The sequence below is a fragment of the Lissotriton vulgaris genome, chromosome 1_1 (assembly GCF_964263255.1).
Source record: "Lissotriton vulgaris chromosome 1_1, aLisVul1.2, whole genome shotgun sequence".
Taxonomy (NCBI): domain Eukaryota; kingdom Metazoa; phylum Chordata; class Amphibia; order Caudata; family Salamandridae; genus Lissotriton; species Lissotriton vulgaris.
Window position 1 is genome coordinate 2,140,124,648 of NC_141685.1, and position 17,531 is coordinate 2,140,142,178.

Here is a 17,531-nt window from a genome sequence, read left to right on the forward strand (position 1 = left end):
TCAGTAAGGTAAAACCAAAGACCATTGTCTACCTTCTGTCTCTATTTAGGGAAAGAGGATTTTGAAGTCAGAACTCTGTAGCTTATGTGGTCAATTTACAAACTGCATTTTGTAGTATGCGAGTAGTTTTACAGCTAATTATACAAAACAACAAGGGCACCCATTCGAGTCAGCACAGGACCTCGGGGAACATATTTATGAGAACAACAGTGGCCCCATGCACACGAGAAATAAGAGCATAGAATAAATATAGACACAATGGAAGCTAAAATAAGTAGTGACTTGTCCAGCCGGACAGAGATTCAATTTTTACTTTAAACAAAGAATGTTTTAAAAGGATACCTTCAACAATTCCATAGAGAAGGGCTCAAGCCTGTACCCAAACATATACAAATTGGCATAGTGAGAAAAGTAGTCAGAGAATAGAGCAGAGTTTTTAGGCAGAAGCAGTAGTTTTCTGTAGATATTACAATAACAGAAATTCCATTTAACACCATTAGTAGCCTAACATAGCAGTTTGCACATTTCACAGTATATGGCGTTTTAAAAAGTCGACGGCGTTTCGATCCCATTTAAAGAATCAGAGGGATCATCATCAGGACAGAATAATGCCTAAATATTACAAGCCATGATAGCCAAGGGAATCAGCCTGACCACAGTGGGGGCCGGCCAGGTAGAAAACGGCGTGTTATTAGATCCAAGGAACGGAACGATCAAGGTACTGAGTTCCGTGTATTACCGAGTGAACGGGTATCAGTATCCCGTTGTTCGGGAGATAGTACTTAAGGCGTGCCAGCGGTATGCTCGGTCGCGTGGGGGGAAGGAGCCTTGTCAATGGGCTGAGATAGCAACGGCCAGGGAAACTATCTCCCGAACAACGCGAGGCAGCCTCGGGCGTGTACAGCATCAGCCCTGTACTTCCCGGGGGTTGCTTCTAAATTACTTTGGAAGCTGGCAGCTGCCCCGTCACAAGGTGGGTGTGATTAAAACCATAACTGACCACACCCAACCCTGTGACAAGTTGGGAAAGAGATTGGTTGCTTATTGAGCAAGAGAACAGTTAATAACATGTACAGCAATCAAACCGATTGCGAGTCTGCAATAAAAGTCACACAAAGTCTTAGATTTAATTACACACAGTAGCACAGTCAATCTCAAATGTGGGATCATAATACAAATGCTGTAACTAACATGTGCATCTGCAATACAAACATTCACCTTGAGGCTGCCTTGCCTCATTCCTGGGCAGTTTCTGAGGACCCCCACGTATAGTTGGTGTGGGCTAGTGCCATTTCAGCCCATTTTCACCCATTACTTTGCACACCAAAACTATTTTATGGGCACATGTTCACTAATTATGGCATGTGACTCAGGAAAACTGCCTGCCTGCCTGACGTCCATGTGCGAGTGTCACATTCAGCAGGCAGTCTAAGGGACTGCAGTATCCTTCTATAATCAATGTGGATGATAATTGCTTTTTGCAATTAGCATGCATAAGGCTTGTGAACTTAAAAGGGTGGAGCATCTCCGCCTACTAACAGGAACCACCCTTCAGGGCGGGTTACTTGTTTTCATTTCGAACTGGACCCAAAACAAAGGACTAAACGGCCATCAGCATTCCTTTTTATTTAGTTTCTTCTTGCCGGAGGTGTGCTTATAACACCTTGATCTCAATGCAATAGAGTGTCGGAATGCTTTACATCACACAGTTATCATTCAGAGATAATGAATCATACAAATGTATAAGTCAATATACAGGAAATTAGCCATAAGATAATGAGGGTTATAAGGTGTAGGAATCACATATTGTTCATACTTGTTGACATTATATTTTATGAGTGCTTTATCCATAGAAACACGAAGGCAGGATTTAACGCAGTGATTGGGGTAGTCTGTAGTAATAAGTCTATTACAACCCCCAAAGAAATCCTTTTTCGTAACCTTAGAGTAATGAAAGATTGTTGAAACTAAACACCATGTGGGGATATTCTCAAGGACGTGTGATAATTACCGCAAAATTGGCTTAACCCAACTCTTCACATCGCAGTCTAACATGGGAAAATAACGGCGGTACCATGTGATAGACCCACGACAACGCGTCGAATGTCGGCGATAAAGTCAACACGACGCCGCAAAAATGCGAAACACGAATGCAAAAAAACTGCAATGACACCAATCGAGATACAAAAGCAGCGAAAACCAGCTATGGGCCCACACGTGTCATGCGGGAAAATGCACTATAAAAGCAACATAATGAACACACCAAAACCAATTCAAACTGCGTAGCACCATGGATGCACCGAGACCGAGTGCAGAAGCCAACGCAAACCCCACAAGCCCCACAGACCACCAGCAAAGAACCTTGGGGTCGGGGAAGGCCAAGGAGAAGAGGAAGATGGGCTGCAGTCCGCAGGAAAATTAGATCAGCGTCACGGAGGTGACAGAACACTACCATCAACTGAAAGCCAATTTGACAAATGTGAATGCAGTCAGAGTGTCGAGGAGGTCAATGGAGGAAGCCAAGAGGCACTGGCATGATGTGAAAAGCCAAACCAAGCACAAACCAACAGGAAGGCAGCAGCAGCGACAGGAAGTGGGAGTCCTGCGCCACAGGAGGAGCTGGAGGAAATGGAGGCCACAGTCATCAGTGTGGATATGTTGCAAGGAGTTGGGAGTACAGACATAGCTTGATAGGACCTGCCACAACATCAACAGGGTGAGTAACGACCAGGGACTGAGGGGACAGGGAGAGATGGGCACAATGGCACACATGCACAACGATGTGTAGCACACTGAACACCCACCATGACCCAGGATCATGTCCCTGATCCCCGTGGCACACTGCAGCACACACACATAGCAATCACAGCACATCCCACGACAATGTGGTACAAAGGGCATCACGGACACTGCAGAACAGAGGACACAACTGGGTCCGCTAATGTGCAGAAACAGGCCAATCACATCTAACATAGCAGGAAACTGTCAGATTGAAATGTACGTGTACAACCTCATATTCTTCATGTAGTCCAAATGTACTTTGTCCCGCATCAAATTTTCAGCACCTCCCAAACAGTCACAATGTACATTGTCAAACAGTCTGGATGTAAACAAGAACAATGCGCCAACATACATGTCAACACAATGTCAACATGTATCTCCCCTTCACATTGCAGAGGGACAAACAACACTCCCAGCAGAGCAGACCAGACAACTCATAAGTAAATGCTGGAGAGGACCACCACACCTTCTACACTGACGCCCTACAACAGCTCGTGGACATCTTAGGCAACCCACCCCCAGAAGCAGGGCAGCCAAGCTACATAGAGGAGACCCCAGCTTCTGCACAGACCACACAGCAGGAAGCACCTCCACCACGGCTGGCTCTCAACAGTCCACGGAGGCACACATTGCATTCCAATGCCAGGTGTCAGAATGCCAAAAGGAGTTGGCCGAACAGGTGCGGGTGGGGTAGGAGCCCTTGGAAGTCGAACTAGATCACATACCTGGGTGTCTAAGTCCCATCAGGGACCACCTACACCCCAGAAAGGAGACCCACACTGCGACAGAGACACATGCATTTGCACATTTCCTGTAATGAATCACGCCCAGACCCTCGGAATTATCATTCACACACACACGCTAGACCTCTGTACGACGGCCCAGTCCACTCCTCTCACGTATTGAGTGGGTGACTACAAAGCTACATGTCCAAGGTCTTACCCGCTGCCAGTGGGGACATGGTTGAATCCACTGTACCCAGCACAATGCAATGTTGTACGGCCCAGGGCCCTCGTGCATACATCATGACCACACGGACACATGCAGATAAATATTGGCAGGGTCACATGTACAGTGACACCTGACCTGGTTTGTGTGTGGTAGAGGTGTAAGCCAGCCCGCAAGGAGTGGTTGGTGCTGGCAACAACTTGAACAGTGAACACTATTAAAACGGAAAGAGAATACACCAACATTACAGAGACAACTGCGGAGCATCTTGGTGGTAGACGGAGCAAGTACAGAGGTCACCGTGAGTTGCACTGCACTGAGGTTGGGGCCCTAGAGCTGAGCGAGCTCATGTGAAGAAAATGTCTAGGATTGTGTCCCTTTTTGGATATACCTGATGCAGCTGAAGTGGGGTGTGTTACACCTGCATCATCTTCCTCATCATCGTCCCAGGTCTTCCAAACTGCCTGAGGTGACATTGCTGCATGAGCTTTCCACAGCACTGAACTGAGTTAGTGGCAGCTGGAGTGCTGAGCAGAGTATCAGGCGCAGGACGGCATCCACGACAGGTGTGAGCAACTCTGGTAGTCTTTTGACTCTGGCACTTGGCGTTTGGAGGTGGTCCTTGCGGTGGTGGCTTGTGCCTCCTGTGGTGATGCGACATCTAGGCCGGTCAGGACTCGATTTGATGTGTGAGCCCTGGTGGACCGCAGTTAAGGCCGGATGCAGAAGACAGTGCAAGGCCACATACACATGGCGTTGAAGATCCAAGGCCATCATCTCAGAGGCCATCCAATATCTCAGCAGACAGGGTCCCTGACTTGAGATGCACAGAGTTAGTGGCCCAGGATGCACTGCGGCTGGTACAGGCACACCCCCACGGGACGGTGACTTGCAGTGCACTGAGTTAGGGCCACGGGGACTGAGCGGGTCCTCGCCGATGTCCAAGGAGAATGTGGCGAAGGGCTGCGGGGGACAGTGAAAGGTGTCCTCCAGGGCATGATGCAGAGGGCAGCAGCCACCCAGAAGTGGCAAATTGAGGAGTGGAATGCTACTGCCTCCTTATTACCACCAAGTCGTTATCAGCTACATGAGGATGAAGACAACCCCCAGTCCATAGACTCAGATGCCCCCTTAAAGTTTAACCAGAGATGGCCATGAATGTCAGGAAACAGACTTAGTGGCACCGGGGCTGAGAGGGGATGCAGTCTACGATGAGTCCGGTAGAATGATATGAACTCTGTCATTGCAAAATCAAGACTCAATCCCAAATGTGTGACCTACTTGACCGCAGTGTGGGCCGGAGGCAGCGGTCAGCAGGGGCCCACACCCACGTGTCATTGAAGCGCGATGACTGAGTTAGTTGTTGGTAGTGTTCGATCACCTCCGTAACGATGATCCTTTTTTCCTCCTGACTGACACGCGTCTTCCTCTTACACCTCTCCTTGAGTGGAATGATATGAACACTGCCATTGCTAAATCAATACTCAGTTCCAAATGTGTGACCTACTAGTCCGCTGTGTATGTCGGTGGAGTACGTCAACGAGAAAGGAGTACTGCGGGCCAGTGTCGCGGAGGCCGTGATGGTCTGAGCAGGCTGCCAGGGTCACGGGCCTCAGGCTTGGAGCTTGCACCGGCACGTAGTGGGCCCTCCTTGACACACACCAGTGTCGGCAGGTGAGCAGTTAGGTCTGGGTGCTCGGGGCGGGCAAGCCGAGTTCGGGGACCAGAGGGCCAGGGTGCAGCAGGCACACAGGATCGCAGGCAACACCGCTCACGGCGATGATGTCAGCCTCGTGGCGGGGTGAGAGGCACCACCCTGGCAGAGACGTTGGGCATTCCGAAAGAGAACCACAGAGTTACATGCTTTTTATTCACACCCCTACGCTGGCCTGGCGTACGCTGGGCCAGCCCACTCCGCTCACGCTTACAGGCGGGGACATAACAAGCTACATTTCCGCAATCTTCCCCACTGGCTGGGGTGACATGGTTGGGTCCACTACACTCCATACACCAGCGGTGTATGTCACCATAGATATGTGTGTGGTCTGCCTACTGCAGTCTGGCCATCACATCCATGCCACACTTGGCAATGGGTACATTCTCCTTCATCGGTCACTTGCCTCCTTCGCACATGCCTGGTTCCCACCTCTCCCCACAATCTGCAATCGTGTGGCTGAGGTGCCATGCTATTGATGGCTTATGTACACGGCTGGCCCAGGTTCCCTTAGTAAGTTGTGCTGTCGTGTTTGATGGGTGGGCATGTTGTTTGGCATGTTGTATGTGAGTCTGTAACATGTGCATTCCCAGAGTTGTGAGTTGCATGATTGTGAAATTGAGGTGTGTGGTGTGTTCATTTTGTACTTGCCAACGAGCAGTGCATTTCTATGGGGCCATCCTGGTAGTGCTGGTTGATGATGGACTGTCGGTAGATGTGGGAATCATGTACACTGCCTGGGTAGTTGGTGATGACGTTGGTGGAGATTCCCCGGTGGTCCACTATTGCCTGCACTTTGATGGAATGCATGTGCTTTCTGTTGCGGTTATTGTGTGCAGTGTTGCCAGGGGGCACAAGTAGGACATGTCTGCAGTAAATTGCCCACTGACATGTGCGGGAAGCCAGCTATGACATAGACGCCTTGCTTGGTCTCCCACTGTCCCTGTGCAGTGTAGGAGAAGTATGGGTAGTGGGGTACCAAGCTGATGATGTCATCCAAGACCGTTGTGAGGACCTTGGATTGGGCTGGCTGTGAGACTCCTCCGACCCTGACGGTTGTTAGTTGGAAGGCACCACAGACCAACAAGTGCAGCACCGCCAGCAGCTTTGTCTGAGGTGGGATGTTGGCTGTCCGCTGTGTTGGTACCGTCAGTCTGTGGGCAATGATGTTCAGGATCTGGAGGATGGATGTCCTTTTGAGCCTGTAGTAGGCAATGACATTCTCTGGTGTTGGGTCTGTAAGTTTGGTGCTTTTTCTGAAGGTCGCTGTCTGTGTCTGCGCTGCCTTTGTGGTGGTCTGGGAGGGTGGAGGGGGTAGAGTGGTCCTGGGGGTGGTGGCGGTGGGTGTTAAAGCCCTTTTGGGGCTCCGAGCTGCATGATCAGTGGCTCCATGGCAACTGTTGATCTTCAGGCGTGGCCCTGGGCTGGGCTCCCTTTTCAGGTGCAGGCTGTTGTCCAACTGTACACCAGGTCAGAGCAGGCGTTAAATCCCTGCTGCTAACGCTCCTTAACTCCTGTTTTGGGTTCTCATCGCCGATCTGACCAGTCGTTGAGAATGTTGCGGAGTGGTGTTGTGGCTTTTTGCATGGAAACGCCTACTCTGCATCTCATTACCGATAGTTATGGGGGTCACCTGGGCGATGTTTTTGAGGCTGCTATCACAGGTAAACTGGTGATATGGGCTGTTAGCACCAGCTTGTGAATGGGGCAATATATTTATTGCGACTTTGCCTGTGATAAAGGGCTGTTAACTCAGCGATATCTCCTTGATAATATGCCCCTATGGTTGTTAATCTGTGCCTTAAAGTTTGCATATAGCTCCTTGATGGCCATTTATAGCTGCTGTGCTACATTGGAATGATTGTAATCTATGAACTGCAAGTAACAAAAGAGTTTCTGTGAAAAAAGCAGTGACCCTAGGTTAGAGGGCCCACTAACCTGACATCAAATGCTGCCGACTACCCTCACTAGGAGGATTGAGAGGACACTGAGCCCCAAGCCAGGACCAGAGCTGAGGCACTACAGGCGACAATTGTGGGTGACCGCCAGTGGATTCCCGTCTTGGATGCACAGAGGGCCACTGGTCTGTTTTACATTATACTATTCTTTATTTATGAATACAACTACGAAGCAGAAGTTCTATCATTATATGTCCAAATAAATGCTATAACACCCCACCTGGGGGTTATCGGCAGAAACATATTGACCTACCTTGGTGACACATCCAGCAGATTTAACTTATCCTGTAGTGTCCGTTGTTTTTAATCCTGGCCCAGGGGCACACAAATAAACTTGTCTACATACCCTGTAGTCAGTTTTACATATCACACCACGTTTTGCATGCTCTGCTTCTCTGAATACCCCAAACTTATTTATAGGGTGATCTTTCTTACCTCTGCAAACACCCACTGTGCTCCTCTCTCTCGGTAAAAGGGTTGTAGCACGCACCATGACTAGGCGTGCAACCATTGGTGTTTTAAAAGCAATACTCCATCTCAGCTAAACTTTTTTGTTTATTGTTTTACTTGTTCTTGTTCAGACCCTGGGTTTCTATTGTGGTACATAGTGTTAAACTAATTCCTGCTGATCTCTAAATATCAACTAATCAATGGGGAAGGATCACTTGCCCTGCATGAACCAGGTTATGCAAGAAGTAAGCGAAGTGTCTCCAATAAAAAACCCTCATGCACTTGTTGGGAAGTCGTGGTAGCGGTATATCTTGATTCTCCGCTCTTCATACACGTGTGTGCATAATCATAGGGTTAATTTTCGGTATGCAGCCTCCACCAGGAGGATCTTACCCATGGTTAAAAACAGTATTGACCCAGTGATGTGGACAGTGTTCAGTTTAAAATACTGGTTAGTTGCATTGAATATAGGAAACTGAAGGATCAGTATATCCTCCTCCCTCCTTTGATTAGTAGATCTCTAAATATCCCCAGGCCCCCCTTTTGTGTTTCTCAGCCATCAGACACAAGGGCAAGTCCATAGTTTGAAAGAGGAAAATATGAAGTAGAAATCCTGATAGTGCCGAGAGGTGTCCGAGCTGGGGAGAGGGAGGGCTGTGGGCAGGGTTGCCATAGGGCATCCAGGTGCAGAGAGGAAAGTAAACTGAGGGTTGTTGTGGTGCCAGGCTTCGAAATATACATGATTTTAACCATGCAGGGATCAATGTGGCCCCAAATGTTTGTGGAGTGGGAAAAGTAATCCTAATGTTTTTCCATTCTTGAACACTGCTTTTCATTTGATTATAGGTACAATTGTGTATTATGTATTAAGCCCTATTTTAACCTTGTGGATATGAATGTCCACTTCCTGATGAGAATGTTATCTAATTTTTTCAGCCTCCCTCAGACAACATGCTGTCGCCTTCATGGACCTTCACATCTTGAGTTGCTAAGCATGTAGAATGGAGCTACATTGTAACAAGACAATTGAAAAACGTTTAGAAGTTCTTTAGAAGTTTTTGTACATAGACATCTTTGCAGCGGCTTACTGTACAAGAAGGACCCAAGGCTTTTTATAACCTAAGGCGAGTATTCTCAGTTCTTGAAATGTTGTTGGTAATGTAAAGAATGAGGGAACGTGAACTAACAGTTCATAAATGTCCACCGCTGAGGCCACATCATCTAAAGAACTAAGAGATAAGATCAGCTCTCTTACTACAGTAGTTTTAATAACTAGATTGCTTTTCAATACTGGAGATTATGGGCCTTCTTTAGAGTTTAGCAGACGGGATACTTTGTCAAAACATAAAGAATAAATATTCACCGTTTTATAAGTGCTATAGGCTATAATGCACTTCTAATACAGTAGATGGGATATCTGCAACGTTTTTACCAAATTTATAAAGCCATTTGTCAGCTCTCTTGCCACAACTTGTGGGGTGGCGTTGAAACCTTTCAAGTTCTAACTGAATAAAAAAGAATATTTCAAGTCTGATTACAAGATATACCAAACAGGTTTAATGATCTTCTAGCTGTGTCTCTTCCGGATTCAATATGGCTCATTAAAAGAAACAAGTACAGAAACTGTGAACTTACCACTTTTTCGCATTACTAAAACATCTCCACACTCATCTTCAATTGGAAGGAATATCTCAGGTACTACAATAAGAATACGTCTTTTTGGGGGTGGATTGATATTCCAAACACATTCAACATTGGCTGGGTAATCTCCAGGATAGTTGGGGGACTCAATATAACCAGTGTAATCACCCAGTTCGCCTCCACAGTACAAATCTGCAAATGAACATAAGAGATAATGTTTTTTGGGTTCAATTACAACTATTGAGTTAAATATTGTAATAATGTAAATACGAATACATATACACAACAGGAAGCAGGAGTACCGCTTTTATAGTAAAGTAGCAAAGTAGAAGCAGCAGCAAAAATGAACATCTTGAATATGATTACAGGTGAATTTTAATACATGTACAAGAATCACAGTTTAAGTGTACTCATTCACAGATATTAACAATTAATCGTTTTTAATTTAATTTTGGGGCAAATGAGCCATCATGTCTTGCTTTTACTGTAACAACAACATATTTCAAGACCACAGACACGTCATATTTAGATATGGTACTTGATATCTACTCTTAAATATTATTAACATTTTCATTATAATTGCATTTTCGCTCACATATTGTGGTATCCTGGCTACCAGCTCCCTAGTAACGGGATACCACAGGTTCCAGAAAATGGAATGTGGTGCTAGGCAGTTGAAGAGAGTACAGCTAGTGGCTGCACGTACCTGCTTGCTCTCCAATAAAGTACCTATTATCTACTTACCTGCATGGAGTGGTCTGTACAAATTGGCGACAACTGAAAAAGGAACTGAAGAACAAGTTACTTACCTTCGCTAACGATATACCTGTAAGAAACATAGGTTAGTTTATAGATTCCTTACCTTAGAATTACCCCCAGGTGTCAGACTGGATCCGGAAAGTTTTTCGTTAGCAGTACCTCTGTGCATCGAAAGGTGGCATCGGTCGGCTCCGCGTTCGTTATTGGCGTCGTGGTTGCCGGAATGACATCACAGGAGCTACTTAGATGCCGCCCTTGCGCGCTGACGTCAGTTCTGAAAGCGCGACTCTCTGTGCCAGAAGCGCAGAGCCATGCAAGACACTGACCACTGGTGCACAAAACTAGGGCCCTGAAAGGATATCTTTAATCCTAAAAATTAGTTTGCAGAACGGGGAGGATGGGTGGGGTGGTAGGGAATCTATAACTAATCTATGTTTCTTACAGATATATCATTACCAAAGGTAAGTAACTTGTTCATCTGAAAGAAACATGTTAGTTATAGATTCCTTACCTTAGAATAGATACCCCAGCAATACCAACCCCGGAGGTGGGTCTGGGAACCAAGATCACACCATAAAGTCCTGGAGAATAGAACGGCCAAAGAAGCCGTCTCTCCGGACTTGACTGTCAAGGCAGTAGTGTTTCATAAATGTGTGCAACAAAGCCCACGCAGCTGCCTGGGCCTCATCCCAAAGCAGTAGATGCAGCCGTCGCCCTGGTGCAATAGGCGCACAGCCCCATTGAAGGCTCCTTCTCCGCCAGAGAATAGAAGGCTTTGATACACCGAACGACCCATCTGAAGATTGTCCGCTTGCGTACGGCCCAACCTTTCTTGGCGCCCAAGTATCCAACTAAGAGCTGGTCATCCACCCGTAACTGCTTGGTGCAATACAGATAAAAGGAAAGTGCACGTTTTGGGTCCATACCGTGGAGCCTCTCTTCCTCTTTCAAAGGATGCGGAGGCGGAAAGAAGGTGGGCAAAGTGATGGTCTGCCCGATGTGAAAGGCAGTGACAACCTTGGGCAGGTAGGATGGAAGAGTCCTGAGAACTACCTAGTGCGGATGGACTGACAGGAAAGGAGGCTTGGATGAACGAGCATGGAGCTCACTCACTCTTCTGGCAGATGAGGTGGCTACCAGGAATGCAGTTTTAAGTGTCAGAAGCATCAAAGACAGTTCTGAAGCGGCGCTAAGGGAGCGCACATTAAATAGGTTAAGACTAGATTCAACTCCCACTGAGGAATAGGAGGAAAGAGATGAGTTATGTCCTTCAAGAAACGATTACCAACTAGGGACTTGAAAAGAGACGGCTGATCTGGAAGCCGAAGGAAGGCAGAGATGGCCGAGAGATAGCCCTTGCTAGTGCCCAGAGCAGAGCTTTGCTGGGCCAAAGAAAGAAGGAAGAAGAGAACCTCAGAAAGAGGGGCATAGAGGGGATCCACAGCCTTTGCTGTGCACCATGCCACACATTTGTTCCACCAGCAGGTGTATACCGCCTTAGTGGAGGGACGCCTGGCTGCCATGATTACATCACAAACTTCGGGAGGCAGGTCAAAAGACGTCAACTGCCACCGCTCAATAACGACGCTAGGAGGTAGAGGCTGGATACGTTCAGGTGGAGGACCGTCCCCTGTTGCTGTGACAGAAAATCCTCCCGAAGAGGCAGATGGGTCGGATGATCGATGGCCATGTTGAGCAGCTCGGGATACCAGACTCTTCGTGCACCATCCAAGGATGACTTGGCCCGGTCGCGCCTGATCTTCTTCAGCACTCTGGGCAGAAGTGGTATAGGCTGAAAGGCATACAACAAACCCCAACTCCACTTGTGGCAAAAAGCATTGCCTAGCGAGTGCCGCCTTGGAAATTCCAATGCGTAGAATTGCTGACATTGCATGTTCTCTTCGATGGCAAATAGATCTAACCAAGGCTCTACCCACTGTCGAAACAGAGCTTGCACCACCTCCGAATGAAGACGCCATTCATGATCCATCATGCACCTGTGGCTGAGTTTGTTGGCCCTGGCATTCAGTGAACCCGCCACGTGTTGAACTACCAGGGAAATGCTCTGATGTTCCAGCCATGTCGAGAGGTAGAGGGCCTCCTTACATAGGGTCCACAACCCCACGCCGCCCTTTTTGTTGCAGTACCACAAGGCGGTGGTGTTGTTCGTGAACACCTGCACTACTCTTCCCCGCACAGAGGGAAGGAATGCCTTGAGTGCAAGATGGATCGCCCGGAGTTCCAGAGGTTGATATGGAGCACGGACTCCGCCGGAGACCAGAGGCCTCTTATCTCCACCTCTCCCATGTGGCCACCCCATCCCAAAAGGGACGCGTCATTCACTACTGTGTGCTCTGGTTGGGGAAGGGAGAGGGATCTGCCATTGACCCAATCCTGGTTCGTGAGCCACCACTGCAATAATCATGCAGTGCCCTCCGAGATCTGGATGCAATCGGACAGATTTCCCTGATGCTGCACCCACTCAAACTTCAAGTCCCACTGCAGATCCCGCATATGCCAGCTGGCATGGTCGACCAGCAGGATGCAGTAGGCCATGAGGCCCAGTGGCCTCAGAGTCATCCTGACCGAAAACCCTGGATAGAGGCTGAAAGATCAAAATCATAGCCCGAATATCCTAGACTCTGAGAGGGAATCAGGTGTGACTTTGGCACATTGATTGAGAACCCCAGCGAATGCAGGAGGTCAGTCGAAGTCTGAAAGTGGTAGACGACTGCCTGGGGCGAGCCCGCTTTCAACAGCCAGTTTTCGAGATAGGGGAAGACTGAAACCCCCAATCTGCTCAGATGAGCTGCCACCACTGCCAAAACTTTCATGAACACCCGAGGGGCACTGGCAAGGACAAAGGGGAGCACGGTAAACTGAAAGTGCTTGTGGCCTACTGTGAACCGCAGACAACGCCAATGGGGCTGGTAGGACGGGGATGTGAAAATAAGCCTCCTGAAAATTCAATGCTACCATCCAGCAGACAAGACCTGAGCGAGCGTCAACATCTTGAATTTCTCCTTTCGGAGGAAGCAGTTGACGTTCCTGAAATCCAAGATAGGACGCAGGCCCTTGTCCTTCTTGGGTACCAGAAAGTAGTGGGAGTAACAACCACAACCTACTTCTTTGACAGAAACGAGCTCCATGGCTCCCTTGGCCAAGAGAGCCGTAACTTCCTTTTGGAGAAGGCCCAGGTGATCCTCCAACATGTGGTGGTATTGAGGTGGCATGGCGGGAGGGGTAGCCTTAAAGGGAAGGGAGTAGCCCCTTCGGACTATCTGCAAAACCCACCAGCCCGACGTGATGGTGCGCCAGTGTGGGAGGTGATGCCGCCCACTGGCGTTTGATGGGCCTGAAAGGTCGTACTAGGAAGGTTAGGAGGTTGCAGCAGAGGGGGGTTTGCTGGACTGGCCTGCCTGCTGGCCCCCTGAACCACAGCGGTGGTTGCCACGTCCCCAGCCACCCGAAGGTTGGGGATCTTGCTGCAGCCTGTGGCTCTGGGTGGGACAAAGTGGGGCACCCCTTCAGTAGCCACGAAAGGGGTGAAAAGCAGACTGCGCAGGGAAGCTGGAGAGGCCCAAGGACTTGGCCGTAGCCCATGAGTCCTTGGGATGCTCTAGAGCGTTGTCTGCTTTGTCGCCAAAAAAGCGACGGCCATCAAAAGGTATGTCCATGAGGGTCTTCTGGACATCCCTCGAAAAGCCAGTTTATCTGATCCAGGCATATCGGCAAAGGGCTACTGACGTTAAAATCGTCCTGCCCAGAGAGTCGGCAGAATCCAGCCCACAATGGATGGAAAACTTTGCCGCATCTCTCCCGGCTGCAACAGCCCGAGAGAGCACTGTCTGGGCCTCCTCTGGACACTGAGGCAGCACCTGCGCCACCATATCCCACACAGAGTGGGAATATTGGCCCAATAGACATGGGGTGTTTACCGATCCCAGTCCCAAGCTGGCTGAAGAAAAAATCTACTTCCCAAGATGTTCCAGCTTCTTGGATTCTCTTTCCAGTGGAGCGATGGGGAAGGCGCTCTTGGAAGTGGAGGCTGTGGGGTGTTGGGAGAGGAAAGTGGGGTCTTCCGTAGCCGGGTGGTGGCGTTGGGCAATCACACTATCCAAGGGAGCCCTGTAGCCTGGACCAGGTGCCAAAAAAGACATCAGTAAGGGCCTCATTAAACGGCTGCAGGGACTCCGAAGAGCTCGCAGCCGGCTGAAGCACCTCTGTCAGGGTTAGTCCTGACCGCCACCTTAGGAAGCTCGAGGTTGAGAGCCTCAGCCGCATTATGCAACCCCACGGCGTATGACGCTCCCTCCTCCGTAGCCACGGTAGGAGGAGACAACATGCCACAGTCAGGGGAGATGTCTAGACCACTGTCATCCCCTAGTTCCTCTATCCAGTCCTGCTCAGATTCTAGCTGATCAGTTAAAGGTCACCTGACCCCTCCCAGTCCTCCTTCTCATCCTCTGGGTGCTAACCTTGACAAAAAGGGACCCCAAGAGTGTACAGGGGCACAAAAACCCCGCTTGGTGCCAGATCCGGCCTCCGCGATGCCGGTCCGGGTCCGGCTTTGGGTTCACATCAGGATGGAGGCCGGGGTCGACGCCAGCCAGGGCCACGACCGGCGCCGGAGGGCGCAGTGCCAGTGGAGGTGTTATAAGGTCAACCGGCGACAATCCAGGTCTAGGCCTGGATCCAAGGGGGGCCTGCGGCGCCGTGACCGGAGCCGTCAGCAAGGAAGGCCTAGGTCCCCCCACCAAATCCACAGCGCGCCAGTGGGTTCGGGCTGCCCAAAGATGGCATGCATCGCCTTGTAAAATTTACAAAGCTGAGCAGGAGTCGCCACGGGTCCTGGGAAAGGAGAGAGAAGCCCAGAGTCGACTCTATGGGCTCGACACGCAGAGCCGGAGTAGGGGCAGCACCCGCATCCCTTGTCGCATCAGTCGACCGACGGGGAGAAGTCGAAGAGCGACGATGCTTCTTCAACTTCTTCTTGTGATTCGACTTACCCGACCCCAAGTGCGAAGACTTCAAAGACTTGGAAGAGTGATGTTGGCTCCGCAACCGGTCCTTCGACCTCCGCCGCGTCCGGGACCTCGAACAGCGCGGAGCCAACTGCCGACGCTCAAGAAGCTTTAGGGACCGCTCCCGCAAAGACTTCAGAGCCATGGACCGGCAGTCGGAGCACGACTTGGCATTTTGGTCGTGCTCCAGGCAAAAGAGGCACACGCGGTGCGGATCCGTTACCAATATCAGTCAACTACAGTAACAGCATGCCTTGAATCCGGGCATCCCTACATGCACTAGGAATTGTAGACTCAAAAAATATGTCGACAAAAGTCGCTCAAAAAGAACAGTTAAAAAGTGACTGGAGGTACCGCTCCCTATGGATCTGTGCTGGCTGGCGCGGAAAAAGACAGAACTGACTTCAGCGCACGAGGACAGCGTCTAAGTAGCTCTCGCGACGTCATCCCGGCGACCATGACGCCAACAATGGACGCGGAGCCGACTGACACCACCTTTCGACGCGCAGAGGTACTGCTGACTAAAAACTTTCCGGAACCAGTCTGATGCCTGGGGGTAATTCTAAGGTAAGGAATCTATAACTAACATGTTTCTTTCAGATTTGGCGCCCTGCTGCACAAGAATGTGGTGGTGCTAAGAAGCTTCCAAGAACCATCGTAACAGATTACGGAGGGAGAGCAAGCAGAGGAAAAGAGGAGGTCGGCATATGTGTTGGAGACTGGAGTCGCAAATCTGCGATGTCTCGGTTAGCCGAATTGTGGAAGGGAAGTTGTGAAGATTTTCCAAACAAGTTGACGGTTTGGGGTCTGGTGCAAGAGCGAGGAATGAAGATGGCTCAAGCAGTGTTCAGGATTAAGTCTGATGCAACCAATGTTCTGATTATCCAGCAAACCTTGTTCCTGGTTACGTCATGAGCGTCCAGCGTTGTCAAGACGAAGAGCAGAAGGCTGCCGTAACCGGAGTGATCCTTGCATTTCTGGTTGCCCGGCAACCTCGTAACCATCTTCTGGGCAACCTTCGGATTCCAACTGACACTTTTTCCTCCTTCAGCAGCGGCACTTTACTGAAGTCCTCCATTGGGTTGGACGGCGGTTTCCGACACCACTTTACACCTATACACCCGGCTTCCATGTTGTAGGTACGGTGGGTACAAGGGTATCCACAGAATGGGTGGCTCTCTAACCTTCTGTTTTGCATGAGGTTTCTTCAAGGTCCACTGAGAAGGGTCCTTAATCTTTAAAAACCCAACCGTGACTTACACTTAGACTTGCACGGAGCACGCGGTTGTGTTCTCACACTGCACACGCTCTCCGTGGGGTTCCTGGTCACTCACCTTGGGTGGTTCCTTGGGTTCCCAGCACTCCTACGTCCTCTCGATATTGTCTTGACCTGAGTCGCTATTCTTATACCACTTTCTTAGAATTTGGTTTGGTCCCCCACTGTATTTCTTTGCAAAGTATTGTGTTCATTGTGCATATCTCCAGGTAGGAGATATTTGTATGTGTTAGAGAGTTTTATAAATACATATTTTTATAAATACCTTGTTTGTTTATTTTTCACTTAATATATACTATAATATTGCATTCTGGTAAAAAACAGCTGCTTTACACTCCTTATAGGACTAAGCCTGAAGGCTTCTCTCCACAGCTACCACTTAGAGAACTTTCTAAGGTTGTCTAAGACCTCTTAAATTGCCATAAGGGTTGTCTGGACAAGTGCCCGCATCCATAAGTGTACATCATATACAGGCCAGCTTCTCACAGTTGTCTGTTAATGATGCCAACTATGTTCTTCCTAGTGACAGATTAATGGTCCCGGGTGGGTTGACAGCAAGAATTTTGAATATCAAACATGGGGGACAGCTCGGCATTGTGAAGTTAAATAAAATGTTTAAGTTGCTATACTGGAGGCCAGGTATGGACAAAGAGACTGGTGAGTTTGTTACAACGTGTCATGTGTGTGCTAATTTTGACAAGGCTCGGTTTTTGCTGAGGCAATGTTTGGGGGATAGACAAATTCCTGAGCATCTGTGGGAGGATTTGAGTATTGACTTGGTGGGCCCCATTTTGGATGTCAGAGGAGAGTACAAACATGTGATAGTGGTTATTGATAATTTGTCTAAGTGGACTGCAGTGGAAGTAGTTGACGTGGCTGACAGCAGAACGATAATTAATTTCCGTGAGACCATATTTTTGAGGGAAGGTATTCCTAAGTGTATTCTCAGTGACAACACTCCTCAGTTTATTTCTAACAAG

At 48.9% G+C, this 17,531-nt stretch overlaps 1 protein-coding gene across 2 annotated transcripts in view; it reads right to left on the reverse strand.

The window, feature by feature from the left end:
- The window catches only part of SCUBE1 (signal peptide, CUB domain and EGF like domain containing 1), a 1,931,683-nt gene that overhangs the window by 85,859 nt on the left and 1,828,293 nt on the right, over nucleotides 1-17,531 (reverse strand). For both annotated transcript variants that reach the window (XM_086922270.1, XM_086922262.1), the window contains one exon: nucleotides 9,487-9,684. In XM_086922270.1, the coding sequence (XP_086778396.1) occupies nucleotides 9,487-9,684 (198 nt within the window). The remainder of the gene's footprint in view (nucleotides 1-9,486; nucleotides 9,685-17,531) is intronic.